Genomic DNA, 14,125 nt, shown 5'->3' on the forward strand with positions numbered 1-14,125 from the left:
AACTTTTTTTTTTTTTACTTGTTTTCCTCTCTCTCTCTCTCTCTCCTCTCTCTCTCTCTCCTCTCTCTCTCTCTCTCTCTCTCTCTCTCTCTCTCTCCTCTCTCTCTCTCTCTCTCTCTCTCTCTCTCTCTCTATTTATCTCTATCTCTATCTCCTTTCACATGATCCCTGAGGTTTACGGATGTGTGAGGAGCTTACGGTACAAACTCTCTCTCTCTCTCTCTCTCTCTCTCTCTCCTCCTCTCTCACTCTCTCTCTCTCTCTCTCTCTCTCTCTCTCTCTCTCTCTCCTCCTCCTCCTCTCTTCTTTTTCAAGACGAAACGAAGTACCCTATTTTTTCTCCTTTCCTTTCTTCTTCACCATGAGTTCTTATCTTCCCTGCCGAGGTGGTGGTGGTGGTGGTGGTGACGGTGGTGGCGGTGCGGGGTACAATAACTTGCTTCCTCACTCAAGTATAAGCGGAACTCCTCGCTGGCTCTAGTCCTCACCAGTCAGTAGGTCCTCTCCGGCGCGCGTTGGGGGGCTAAGGAAAAGAAAAATATGTTTACGATCACAGTTTTTTGGTGTATAATAACCGCCTCCTCCCGCATGATCTGTCCGACCGTAACACCCACGTGATTGGCCAGTATGGTGTCCGCGTAGGGTTGATGCTCATAATATTCAGGTTCTTAGTTAGGGCTTTTTTTTTTTTTTTAATTAGGGGGTTATTTGATTAAAGGAGTTAAAAATTGTATAAATTACCTGGAAAATCATTTACTTATTTATTCCTTGCAGGTCGTAAGTGGAAGAGGACTTTTTTCCGTCTATATGATGAAAGAAGACCTTAAGAATTGTAGGAATTATTCGGAAATTCATTTGTGTTTTTTTCCTTGCATATTATGAGTTGAAAGGAACTTTTTTCGGTCTCTAGCACTAAGAAAAAAAAATGAAAAAAAAAACTGTACGAAGTATTCGGAAATTCATTGATGTGTTTATTTCTTGCAAATTTTGAGTGAAAAGGAACGGGATTACTTGGCAATTTAACTCGTTTTGTGTCCTCTAGAGCATAAGAACATAAGAAGACAAGGGAAGCTGCAAGAAGCCATCAGATCCATCCATTGCAGTCCCTCTAGAAAACATGCCTACCTTTTTCCACGTATAATTTCTGTCCATAAATTTGTTTAATCTTTGGGTTCGTTTTGAGGACATAAGATCTTAAGGGAAGATACAGGAGACCAGCAGACCTACACCTGGCAGTCCCTGTATATAAACATATCTGCCTACATCCACCTATTCTCCCTATCCATAAATCTTTGTCTAATTTTCTTGAAAAGGTTCGTTTTAACTCAGGTCTTCCTAATGACTGATGGTGTTTGTGTTTTGTTGCAGGACGGGCCGGTGATGGCGGAGTCTGACGGCAGCGAGGATGAATTGAAGACTGGTGAGTGTCTGTGTGTGTGTGTGTGTGTGTGTGTGTGTGTGTGTGTGTGTGTGTGTGTGTGTGTGTGTGTGAACTTTGACTCTCCGACGTCAGCCACTTTTTCGTAATTTGCCCTAATATAACGTGCTCCATTTCTCACAAACTCTCTCTCTCTCTCTCTCTCTCTCTCTCTCTCTCTCTCTCTCTCTCTCTCTCTCTCTCTCTCTCTCTCTCTCTCTCTCTCTCTCTCTCTCTCTCTCTCTCTCTCTCTCTCGCATCCTGTTCTTGGCGCTCTCTCTCTCCATCTCCCTTCCTTTCCCCTCCATCCTCCTCCCTCCCTCCCTCCGTCTCAGTCCCTCACCATAAAAAGGATTTTGATATCTGTTACGTCCACCGCCTTGAGCTGTTCTGTTGGCCGGGGTCTTTGCTGCAGCTTCCAGCCTGGCGCCGCTTACTTCGCTGTGTACTGGTGCCCCTTCACGTTGATGTCTATGTAGCGTGTCAGATTACACGTACTTTTACTTACTTGATGGGCTTTGGGATCACATGAACGTTTCAGCTATCCCAGGATTAGTCTAGATCAGGTTAAGATAGGTTAGCTAACTTGTAACCTCAGCCATCTCCGCTACTTTTTGTTGGGGTTAGGTTTGTTTGGTTTAAGTTAGGTTGAGTTAACTAACTTCAGACATCTCTGCTACTTTTAGGCTGGGTTAGGTTTGTTTTAAGTTAAGTTAGGATAGGGATGAACTTGTAACTTCAAATATCTCTGTTACTTTTTGGTTGGGTTAGGTCAAGATAGATTAGCGAACTGGTAACTTCAGCCATCTCTGCTAATTTTAGGTTGGGTTATGTTAGTATAGGTCAGCTGACTTGTAATCCTATCCATCGCAGGTGTTTTTGACTAGGTTAGGTTATATTAGAATAGATTGTCACTGGTAACCTCAGTCATTCCACTTACTTTCGATGTTGAGCTAGGTTAAATTAGGTTAGGTTACTTACAGCCTTAGTTATCTCAGTACGTCAGGTAACTTGTAGCGAGTTTATCATGTACCATTGTATGTACCATTGCTTATTAAGTCATTTTGATGCGTCAGTCCTGTGTTCAGTGAAAGCAACGTGAGTATGAACGTTGCATGAAGAATGTGCAAAGTGCTGAAATTATCTTGTTTTTTTTGTTTTTGTTTTGTTTTTTTCGAGTATTTCTTATTTAGTGTAATGAAGTGAGAGACTCGGATGCGGTACAATGGATAAGAATAATGGAGTAATGTTAGCGAGTACGAGTGTTTTTTTTTTCTTTTTCTTTTTTTCTTTTTATTGCGTATGGGGAGTGTACAAATGTGCTAGGTATGAAGAGGTGAGGACGCTGTTCATTCTGTGGTATTAATTTTAATGAGTACGAGTTATTATTATTATTATTTATTTTTTTTTTTTATGAGGAATGTGTGTTGCGGTAAAATTACTCGTCCTTTCCTTTTTATTATTTCTTGGTAAGTATTATAGAGTGGAAAGCCAGAATGTTGTATGCTGTATGTTGAGTGAGAGCCGTGGAGTAATGTTGGCGAGTATTGGTTTCCTTGGCTCGCCTGGTAATGAGACGTAACATCGGTGGAGCATTGTTTATTATGCACAAGTGCGAAGGGTAACATGCTTGTTTAAGTGTTTGTGTGTGTGTGTGTGTGTGTGTGTGTGTGGTGAGTCTGTCCTGGAGAGACTGACTGGCATGCAGGTCACGCCGTGGCTTCACCTCAGATACGCTCTGTGATGGACGGTAATTATGAAGCCACCATCAAGCCTACACGTGGCAGTCCCTATGCTAAACATATCTACCTATTTTCACCAGTCATCCCCATCTGTAAATTGAAGCGCCATACATTATTGAGATTAATGCTAGTATGAGTGTTATATGAGGGACATGCAGTGTGCTGAAATAACTCTTCTTGCTTTGTGAGTGTTTCCTGCTCGGCGTGGCGGCATGACAAGCTGTAGGGCGCCGCGAGGGGGAGGAAAAGAGGCAGTAAATTAAACCGTTCAAACAAACAAACAAACAAACAAGGAAGTGAGAGCATTTTGGGGAAGGTCAGGGTCGGAACAGAGCAGGCCAGACCACACCAGACCAGACCAGGCTCGACTAGACCAGGCTTGATGGAGACAATTCAGTATTTGAACAGGAAGGCCGCTGGAGAGGGAAGGAGGAAGAGGAGGAGAAGGAGGAGGGAGAAGGAGGAAGAGGAAGAGAGGAGAGGAGGACGCTGCAGTGCTGAGGCGGTGCTGGGGCGACGCCAGGGACTGGTGGAAAGATTTCTGTATTTATTTTTTTTTTCTGTTTTTTTTTCTTTTACTAACTTGGCTAGATGTCCCCTTGCTGCCCCCTTGCGCTGACCGCCGTGTAACCTAACCTATGTCAATACTGGCCCGCTTGACTCCACTGCCGTGTGGCCTTACTTAGGCAACGCCATGTCTTTTTTTCCACCTTCTTATCCATACCTACGTAACTGATCACAGTGTAACCCTACAGGAATCAACTTCATGCCTTTTTCTCATGTTTTTTTACCAATACCAGTTTGCTTTATCCCCTTATTTGAGTCACTATCACGTCAATTCCTGTCACCATATAAACATCTACGTCAAAATCATATTCTTTTTTTTCAGCTCGCGTTGCCTAACCAGCTTAATTCAATCACCATGTAACTTAACTTATATCAACACCAGCTTATTCGACCACTCCATAACCATACTTGCTTCAACACCATGTCTTTTATAACCTCTGTATGGTCATCCTTGCGTCAACACCAGGCTCGTAAACACCATAGAGAAATTATCTGTCCCTGCCAAAGTTCCCAATGAGACCGTAAGAAACTGGCTGACTGCATGACGGGAGGATATACATGCACCACTGTGTGTCTGTGTTTCTGTATGCGTGCGTGTGTGTGTGTGTGGAGAGCAGTGGGAAGAGTCTGGTTTCTGGGACGTATGATGACTCTCTCTCTCTCTCTCTCTCTCTCTCTCTCTCTCTCTCTCTCTCTCTCTCTCTCTCTCTCTCTCTCTCTCTCTCTCTCTCTCTCTCTCTCTCTCTCTCTCTCTCTCTCTCTCTCTCTGTCGTGACGAAGGACTTGGCCACAGGGAAGGTAAGTAAAAAGGTTACTGTCGATACAAGAATTGGGAGAGAACTTATTGAAGGTCGAAGGTCATCTCAGGTTTCTTTAGTTTTGTACCTGTTGACCGTCTCACCTTGCTTCCGGCGAGATTGGCTTATTGTGGTGGTGGTGGAGGGGACAGCGGTAGTGGTGGTGGAGGAGGTAGTGGTAGTGGTGGTAGAAGTAGTTTGTTGCTGTAGTTGCTGTTGTTGTCTTTGTTGTTGTTGTTGTTGTCTTTGTTGTTGTTGTTGTTGTCTTTGTTGTTGTTGTTGTTGTTGTTGTTGTTGTTGTTGTTTCTCTTCGTGTTGTTGCAGAACGATAAGGAGGATTTGGAAGAGGAGGAGGAAGAGTAGTAGTAGTAGTAGTAGTAGTAGTAGTAGTAGTAGTAGTAGTAGTAGTAGTAGCAGTAGTAAAAATAGTGGTAGCAGCAGCAGCAGCAGCAGCAGTAGTAGTAGTAGTAGTAGTAGCAGCAGTAGCAGTAGTAACAGCACCACTACCAACAATATCATCATTACCACCACCACTACTACCACCAACCACCACCACCACCACCATCAAATCAACCACACTCAATCACTGATACGTTCAAAATTCCTCACAGTTGGCCGAAACTGATAAAAGGCTGAGGAATTAAATGAAAAAAGAAGACGGAGTTAATACCCAGAGCTTAGAGAGCGAAACAAAGGAAATACGAACCAGTGAAAGTAAATATACGTATGAAAAAAATGAAATATAACCCAGAAAGAGAGAGAGAGAGAGAGAGAGAGAGAGAGAGAGAGAGAGAGAGAGAGAGAGAGAGAGAGAGAGAGAGAGATTATATATCCTATAGGGAACGTGCAAGGGGAGTGTGGGGAAGGAAGGAGATGAGGGTGGGTGTGTGGACGTGAGGTTGAAAGGAGGCAGAGGAGAGAGAAAAAAATAAAATAATACGGGCGGTGGTGGTGTTTACTTAAGAGGAAAATAATCTAAAGGGGAAAAGCAATTCATTTGAGCCCTCATGAACTGCTGCGTTACGTGGTATGTAGGTGTGTGTGCATGAGAGAGAGAGAGAGAGAGAGAGAGAGAGAGAGAGAGAGAGAGAGAGAGAGAGAGAGAGAGAGAGAGACCCCTCAGGCTGGTGTTTATTGCTTTCCAGTTCATGAATATTATCTCTCTCTCTCTCTCTCTCTCTCTCTCTCTCTCTCTCTCTCTCTCTCTCTCTCTCTCTCTCTCTCTCTCTCTCTCTCTCACCTGCTGCCCTCCCTTCTCTGCTGTCACGCCTTCATCCTCACCTATACCTTTCCTTCAGGCTATTTTCAGTGCCTCTGCTCCTCCCTTCCCTTCCGCCAACAACCAGCCAGCGCTCCCTCCCTCTCCCTTTTCTCTCCCTTTCTTCCCTCACACGACACCCTCACCCTCACCCTTCACTCCCCCAGCCTCCCTGCCTCTGCTATTACCTCTCTCCCTTTCCTTTCCCCCAGTACAGGCCGTCATCAGGTCCCTCTCTCCCCTCTCCCACCCATCTCTCTCCTCCCGCCATCCCCGCATCAGCGTTTGTCTCCCTCCTCCCCTTCCTCTCTCCGTCTACCTCTCCCCTCTCCCCCATTACTGACTCAACGGGTCTTCTCTCTCTCTCTCTCTCTCTCTCTCTCTCTCTCTCTCTCTCTCTCTCTCTCTCTCTCTCTCTCTCTCTCTCTCTCTCTCTCTCTCTCTCTCCTCCTCCCTCCCTCCCTCCCTCCCTCCCTCCCTCCCTCCCTCCCTCCCTTCACAGTCCTCTTCTTCATCTTCCCTCCTCCCCTCAGTTCACAGCCTGCCGCCCTAGTAATACCAGGGTTCTCCTCCTCCTCCTCCTCCTCCTCCTCCTCCTTTTCCTCCACTTCCTCTTTCTCCCCCATTCCAGTTCTGACCTCATAATCGATATAAGGGGCCGCTGTGACCTCCACGTGAGCTTCAGTCTTCCCAGCTGGACCTCCTGCACTCATTTCATACTCCTTCGTTGGTCTTACACACGCTAGCTGACCCACGCGCTGGTTATCCTACAAGGAAGCTCCCCTAACCTCCTACAACCATGCTAGACTGCGATATTGGAAAAGGGCGTCTATCTTTCCTTATCTTCCTTGGTACTTACACACGCCAGCAGACCCACGCGCAGTGTAAGGAACCTCGCCTAACCTCTTCCAACCATGCTCGACTCGGGTTGATAGAGGTGAAGGGTATCTGTCTTCCCTTACTTTGCTTAGTACTTTCTTCTCACTACACAGACCCACGCGAAGTGTAGCCTAATAGGGACTTCTACTGCTTCTTTTCGTGGGAACTTAACCATGCTAGTCTCTGTTATAAGTAAACAGTATCTGTCTTCCTTACCTTCTTTAGCATTTTCTTCTCGTTTGTCACACACACGCAGACCCAGGCGTAGCGTTGTCCAAAAAGGGCTTCATTTTGCCTTCTGCAACGTAAGAATGCTAGGCTCGAATGTTGTACCGGTAGGCAAAAAGTACTCATCCATCTCCTTCCTTTATCTGTTTTTACACTCTCATGGTGGCTCTCTCTCTCGTGCGCAGAGCCACTCACAGTATATTATAGAAAGGGACTTACCTATCTTTTAATATATTGTATTCCTGAGGGGCTCTGAGCGATACATATATAAGTAAAGGTTGTCTATATGGTTAGGAAGAAACCTTTGCCTCTACTATCTTGTTTCTCTCCCTTTGGACTAACGTAGTTTAATCACAAGCAATTTCTTAAGAACCAATAGATATGCCGGTGTTTGCTCTTCACTTGTGTTCGCTTGCGTTGTCTCCTTCACCAGGATTAAGTTAAGGAACGGACGCGACGAGCAGCTTACTGAGATAATTATATGGAGGAGCTTGAAGTTTAGTCGCAGAGGCTATTGAAGATGATGATGATGGAAATTACCAAGAACGAAATGCATGTCTGAGCTATATGGGATTATGATTATGACGATGACGACGACAATAATGATGATGATAGAAATTAACCGAGATATCATGCACGTGTGACTTCCTGTAGGGGAAGATGAGAGAGAGAGAGAGAGAGAGAGAGAGAGAGAGAGAGAGAGAGAGAGAGAGAGAGAGAGAGAGAGAGAGAGAGAGAGAGTAAACTGAAGGGAGAGAGAACAGGAAAAATTCTGTTCTAAAAAGTGGAGATGAAAAAGGAAGAGAAGAAAGGGAAGCTGTAGGAAGACGAGAGAGGGAAAGCGAGAGGAAGAGAAAAAAACAGCCGTAATGGTGCACAGAGCTGTTGACACCGCCACCACCAGCCAGCGAGTCTAAGCCACAGCGCCTCACGGTCACCTCTTGAAATCGGCGCCGTGACCGACTTGTGCGTGGGACCTGTTACGCGACCACGCCAGACAGGGAGAGACAGACAAAGTTAGGAGTGTGGGAGAGACGATCTTCAGTGTGTGTGTGTGTGTGTGTGTGTGTGTGTGTGTGTGTGTGTGTGTGTATTGCTGAGTGCGCATCAGTAGAGTATGTCAGCAGATGGAGTCAAAACGTCATCACCAAAGAGAGAGAGAGAGAGAGAGAGAGAGAGAGAGAGAGAGAGAGAGAGAGAGAGAGAGAGAGAGAGAGAGAGAGAGAGAGAGAGAGTTTTCCCCTCGATCCATTCGTGTGCAAATAGTAAATAATGAAAAGAAAATATTAACAGTTTTTCCTGTGGTGAGAGTAGTAGTGGAGAGAGAGAGAGAGAGAGAGAGAGAGAGAGAGAGAGAGAGAGAGAGAGAGAGAGAGAGAGAGAGAGAGAGAGAGACGATACTTTTATTGGTTAGGGAGGGAAGGGAGAGGACAGAATACATGTCTGGTATATGTCTGTGTGTGTCTGTGTGCATGTGTGGTGTAAGCACTGAAATACTGTAATATACTAGGAGAGAGAGTTGAGTGCAGAGTAAAGGGGAGGCGACGGTGTGTGGACAGGCGAGACAGGCAGGCAGGCAGGGCAGGGTAGAGAGGTGGAGAGAAGAGGAGAGCACTGGGAATTGTGGGAATAAAAGAACACTGCTACAATAGAGAGAGAGAGAGAGAGAGAGAGAGAGAGAGAGAGAGAGAGAGAGAGAGAGAGAGAGAGAGAGAGAGAGAGAGAGAGAGAGAGAGAGAGAGAGTACCCATGGCCTTCGATCCCACAAGGTATGACTTCCCTCACTCAATTATTTTTCCCCCAGCCTGTTTCTCGTGACTTTTTTGGGGAGATGGAGTTGCAAGGGAAGAAATAGGGGGAGTTTATTGAAGGGAGAGAAAGAGGAGGGAGTATATTGAAAGGGGGGAAAGACGAGGAATTTCGCTAAAAAGGGGAGATGGAGGAAAAGGAAGAGGAGCATAGTGTCAAGGGGGAAAAGAAGAAGGAGGGTTTGTAGAAAGTATATTGAAAGGGGAGAAGGAGAAGGGGTTGTACTGAAGATGAAGGAAAGCGAAATAGGTTGAAGGAGGAGAAGGAGAGGGAAAAGTACAATAGAGGGGACAAGGAGAGAGTGAGGTGTGTGAGGGAGAGGAAAGGAGGAGAAGGGAGTTTACTGAAGGAAGGGGGAGACAGGAGATATGCCAGCTTATTTACCAAAAAGGGAAAAGTATTGGACTGCTGCTGCTTTGCCTTGCCTCCCTTCCTGGTGTCCCTCAATAAAGGACAATATTCTGAAACATTCCTACACTGCACCACGGCTACATTCGAGGCTGTAGATGACATTACACTGTTTTCTAACGATGTTTTTTACTGTTCTAGCCACAGATTAACGAGATTTCTATATTATGAACAAGAGAAAAAGTCTTAGGAACCCGCCTAATCGCTTCTGTGGCCTTTGAAAATAATCGTGGTGAAAGAGCAAAGCGTTTCAGAATGCGGGCCATAGACACATGATCGGAGAGTGCTTTACGCTAACAAGAAAATCCCCACATAAAGAGAAGCTTCTGCCTTTGCTATTCTGTATTTCTTGCTTTAGATTAGACACTGAAGCTTTAAAAAAAAAAAAAAAGAAAAAAAAGAAAGCTACCTCCAATGTCCAGTAGTGCTTGTTCTTCCTTTGTGTCCCTTTGTATTTTCCCGTCCTTACTGAATCGAGTATGTGCTCTGACTTTTGTACCGAGTGATGACACATACTAATCTCTCTCTCTCTCTCTCTCTCTCTCTCTCTCTCTCTCTCTCTCTCTCTCTCTCTCTCTCTCTCTCTCTCTCTCTCTCTCTCTCTCTCTCTCTCTCTCTCTCTCTCTCTCTCTCTCTCTCTCTCTCTCTCTCGCTCACGCCGTGCTTAAAAACAGGATAAATAAATGGTGCACCTGATTACGAGTATTTCATCCAGTAACTCATTTATTCTCTAATTAAAGACTTCCTCTGGCACTCCCCCTTTAAGGTTTGATGATCCGTGGAGGAAAAAGGTAAATACATAAAAGAAAAGAAAGAACTAGGAACGTGAGAGAGAGAGAGAGAGAGAGAGAGAGAGAGAGAGAGAGAGAGAGAGAGAGAGAGAGAGAGAGAGAGTATATATAGTGGTGCCGCAGAGGAGCGTGTACAGTGTGTGTGTGTGTGTGTGTGTGTGTGTGTGTGTGTGTGTGTGTGTGTGTGTAGAGGCTGCTGGCAACTCCGGGAGAAATTATGGTCTGAGCGGAAGGAAGGAAGGGAGGGAGGGTGAAGGAAATATGGGAGGGAGAGGGAGAGGTAGTGGGTAGTAGTAGTCGTAGAAGGAGAAGGAAAGATTTGAGGCAAAGAAAGTGAGGAGTGTTGAAGGAAGAAACGGGATCGACTGCATGTATTACGGAGACGAGTGAGAAAGGAGATTATCTGATTACTTCATGTTGTTAGTCACTTGATTACTTCATGTTGTTAGTCACTCACTGGAAGTGTTGTGGTGGGCACTGAAAATTACTGGGAATGTGAATAGGAGTGTTGATCGTACTCCAACACATTTCTTTGTCTTATCTCTTCCATCGAACGGGCTGGGACTGGAAATTACTGGGTTTTCCAAGAGTGTTTTCATGATTCCAGTGATAGTTTAGCAGTAATTACGCATCAATACTAAGAAAAACACTACCAATCATCTCCGGGGGTTTTGAAAACAGTGGTGAAAACAGTGTTGAATACGCATCTATGTTTCTGCTGAACTAAATTAAAGAAAAAAAAACATGGTATGATGAGTTATGTTCATGTTTTGGTGGACACTGTATTCTGGCAGACAGGAAAAAGAAATATATGAACTCCATTATTACAAGAATTATAATATAATTTCATTAAGCAAGAAAAGAAATTTTGATATTAGGACAAAACGAGCTATCTAGCATAAATAAACTCATTTCTGCACATTTAAACTAAAAAGAGTGATCGAATAGGTAAGATTGAAAAAAAGGAAGAGGAAAATTAATGAATATTTCAACCTATACATGCAAAAAATAAGAATGGGAAGGGAAATGCAAAGAAAAACATGACAAAAAAAGACAAATAATAAAAAGACAAAACAAAAGACAAAATAAAAAGACAAATGCAAATAGAGTGAGAGTAAAAAAACGTAAACAACTGCCTTATAACAATACAATAAAAGATGATTAAATAATGATGAAAATCCTGTAGGATTGAAAAAAAATAAAATAAACAAGAAATGAATGGGTACCTACGTGCATGATATTAATATTTTAAATTCGGTGATAAAATACTGCAAGACTGAAATTTAAAAAAAAATAAATAAATAAATAAAAATAACAAGATATGGGTGAAGCTTACATGCCGAATGGGAAACAGCGCCCGAGGGAGCATCTCGTTAAAACTGCTAAATGTTGCTCGCGCGCGCGCGCGTGTGCGTGTGTGTGTGTGTGTGTGTGTGTGTGTGTGTGTGTGTGTGTGTGTTGTTAGTCTGAATGATTTAAGAGGGCTGCTTTTGTTAACTCTTTAATATTTACATAGAAACTAAATTTTAATCTATTTTAAGATCAATTTCCTTCAACTCAGTTCTTCCTTCTTTCCTTCCTTCCTTCCTTCCTTCCTTCCTTCTTTCCTTTTTTCCCTCCTTCCTTGTTTCCTTCCTTCCTTCCCTCCACTCACACTCACTACCTCTCGCACCTCCACCGAGCTTTTCTCTCCGTTTCCATCACCACCACTATTGCTATTACCGCCACTTCTGACACCTTTATCCACTGCCATCCACTAGAGAGAGAGAGAGAGAGAGAGAGAGAGAGAGAGAGAGAGAGAGAGAGAGAGAGAGAGAGAGAGAGAGAGAGAGTAAGGAAAGGATGCTCATATCGTGTCATGAGTAGCGTCGTGATCCTCAGTCAAGGAAGGCTTCTGTGCTGCTTCTTCCTCCTCCTCCTCCTCCTCCTACTCCTCCTCCTCCTCCCTTTATTCCTCCTCCTCCTCCTGGTGACCCAAATGTGAATAGCCTCGCACCGGCGTCTCCCTCCAGCACCCTTCCCCCGCTGAGACTCTTGGTGGCCATTGGGGATGATGCGAGATGCATGAGGGAGGACATGCGTTCATACACTCATTCACTCACTCATCATTCACTCACTCACTCATCACGCGTTTTAAAATAGCGCAATAGTACCCACAACTTTTCTCTGGTGTGTTTCCTTATATTCGTAGCTTTTTTTTTTTTTTTTTTTCTTTAGCGCATTATTATTATTTTTTTTTCATTTATCGTTCTTATTTTTTTTATTTTCATTAATCTTTCCGCTTAAAAACGTAGGGTTGTATACTTCGTGAAAAGGGTTAATGGGTACTTGGTACAGAACAATAGTGACCATCTTATTCTTTGATGTCTTTCATTACAGTTGTAGATTTTTTTTCTCTCTCTCTTTTTCTCTGCAGTGTACTAGTTTTTACCTGGAATAATTGTCCCGTTTAATAATGTACTGTTTACTCCATGAAAAGGGTTAATGGGTACTTGGTATGCGACAATAGTATCCACCTTTTTCCTTTGATGTGTTTCCTTATATTTGTAGTTGTTGTTGTTGTTTTTTTCTGCATCGTACTCGTTTTTACTCTCCTTAATAGTCCACTTTAATAATGTACTGTATATTTCATAAGAGTTGTTAATGGGTACTTGATATACCAAAAAAGCACCCACTTTTTTTCCTTTCATGTCTTTCTTTGCATTTGTAATATTTTTTTCCATCTGCAGTGTACAAATTTTTACTCTCATGCATCATTCCTTTTAATATTGGGCTGTATACTCCATGAAACGAGTTAATAGGGACGTGGTGTAATTGCTATCACACATACACACACACACACATACAAGTAAGAACTAGTGACATCACCCGTCAAGTAGTAACAGCAAGGTAGCGACTCAAATCGGTAAAGTCTACGGTCCCGCCCAGTCGCGTTTCACAACACGCAGCAGGTGACGGCGTCCGGAAAGATACCGTATGTCTGTAATAGCGACAGTGCCAGTTGTTGCCGGTGTGGAGGGCTGTCACGAGTGTGGTCTACTCGTACGTAAGCAATAAATCACACCCGTTAAGCACTTACATCCTACATTGGCATTTCTCCATGCTTTGGTCATAACACACGAAGACAAAAACACGTAGTACTTTGTTGCGTTGGAGTCATAAAGAATCCTAATCTCAAGTCGAAATTATTTAGTTAGTGGTGGTTGGGGGTGGTTATAAATAAAGTGCGATTATTTTCAGAGATATTTTTTAATCTCTTGTGAAACACGAACGAAAACGCCACCAAATTTTGTACCACATTGAAAGGAAATTATCTTTATTCATGGCCTTGTACCATTTTCACATTTGGATATTTAGTTGCAGTAACGTGCCAGTGAAAGCCGTGTATCGCCAATGTAGCGCGGACAGTTTTACCAATGTCACACTCGTGGTTCTGTTGTAATTTAGTTCACATTTTTATCCAGAGAGAGAGAGAGAGAGAGAGAGAGAGAGAGAGAGAGAGAGAGAGAGAGAGAGAGAGAGAGAGAGAGAGAGGGGGGAGAGAGGCTGGATGGATGGGTGGGTCCACATAGCTAGGTCGGTGCTGAAGCTTTATTCCAGGTCGCCCTCCACTGAGTGGGGCTGGCCGACCCAACACACGCCAAAGAAGTGGGGCTTCTCGCGGCCTTGAGTGGCGGCGGGAACACTGTTTGGCTTGGCGACTTGGCAGGCTGGCGGCAGGAAGCCACTCGTAGGCTGTACTTAGTCTCATCTAATGTTATGAAAGCTTTATCGAAAACATTATGGGAGGAAGGTTGTGTTGTGTTGGTGCTGCGCGATGACCTGGCAGGTACGAGTACAAGAAGGAGGCGTCAGGGCAGCACGTGTGGAAGGCCAGAAGTTCAGGGTGGTGTGGTGTGGTAGGCAGTCAGACAGTGTGATAGAAATGGTATAAAGAGAATTTGCTCTCCACAAACTTGGAAACTGTGTATGAACTAGTTTGTGTGGGGGGGGGGGGGCGGCGGATAATGCACATATATGCATGATGCTGTATCGTGAAAAGGTGTGGGTGTGTGGTGTGTACCATGGCCGCACCTCAGGACCTGAAAATTCTCCCCGGTGACCCTCGAAGCAGGGGATCCAGGGTCTAGGGGTCAAGGGGGAGAGGACAACCTTCAGAGTTGGGAGCTGTTTGGTTTTATGTAAAGATTCGAATCAAAACAAAACAAAAGTCGGTAGAGTCGCGCAGT

At 44.2% G+C, this 14,125-nt stretch overlaps 1 protein-coding gene across 1 annotated transcript in view; it reads left to right on the forward strand.

The window, feature by feature from the left end:
• The window catches only part of LOC135107001 (nucleolar protein 4-like), a 48,251-nt gene that overhangs the window by 21,329 nt on the left and 12,797 nt on the right, over positions 1–14,125 (forward strand). Inside the window, exon 5 of the mRNA XM_064016526.1 lies at positions 1,369–1,420. Within this exon, the coding sequence (XP_063872596.1) occupies positions 1,369–1,420 (52 nt within the window). The remainder of the gene's footprint in view (positions 1–1,368; positions 1,421–14,125) is intronic.

The sequence above is a fragment of the Scylla paramamosain genome, chromosome 2, assembly GCF_035594125.1.
Source record: "Scylla paramamosain isolate STU-SP2022 chromosome 2, ASM3559412v1, whole genome shotgun sequence".
Classification (NCBI taxonomy): domain Eukaryota; kingdom Metazoa; phylum Arthropoda; class Malacostraca; order Decapoda; family Portunidae; genus Scylla; species Scylla paramamosain.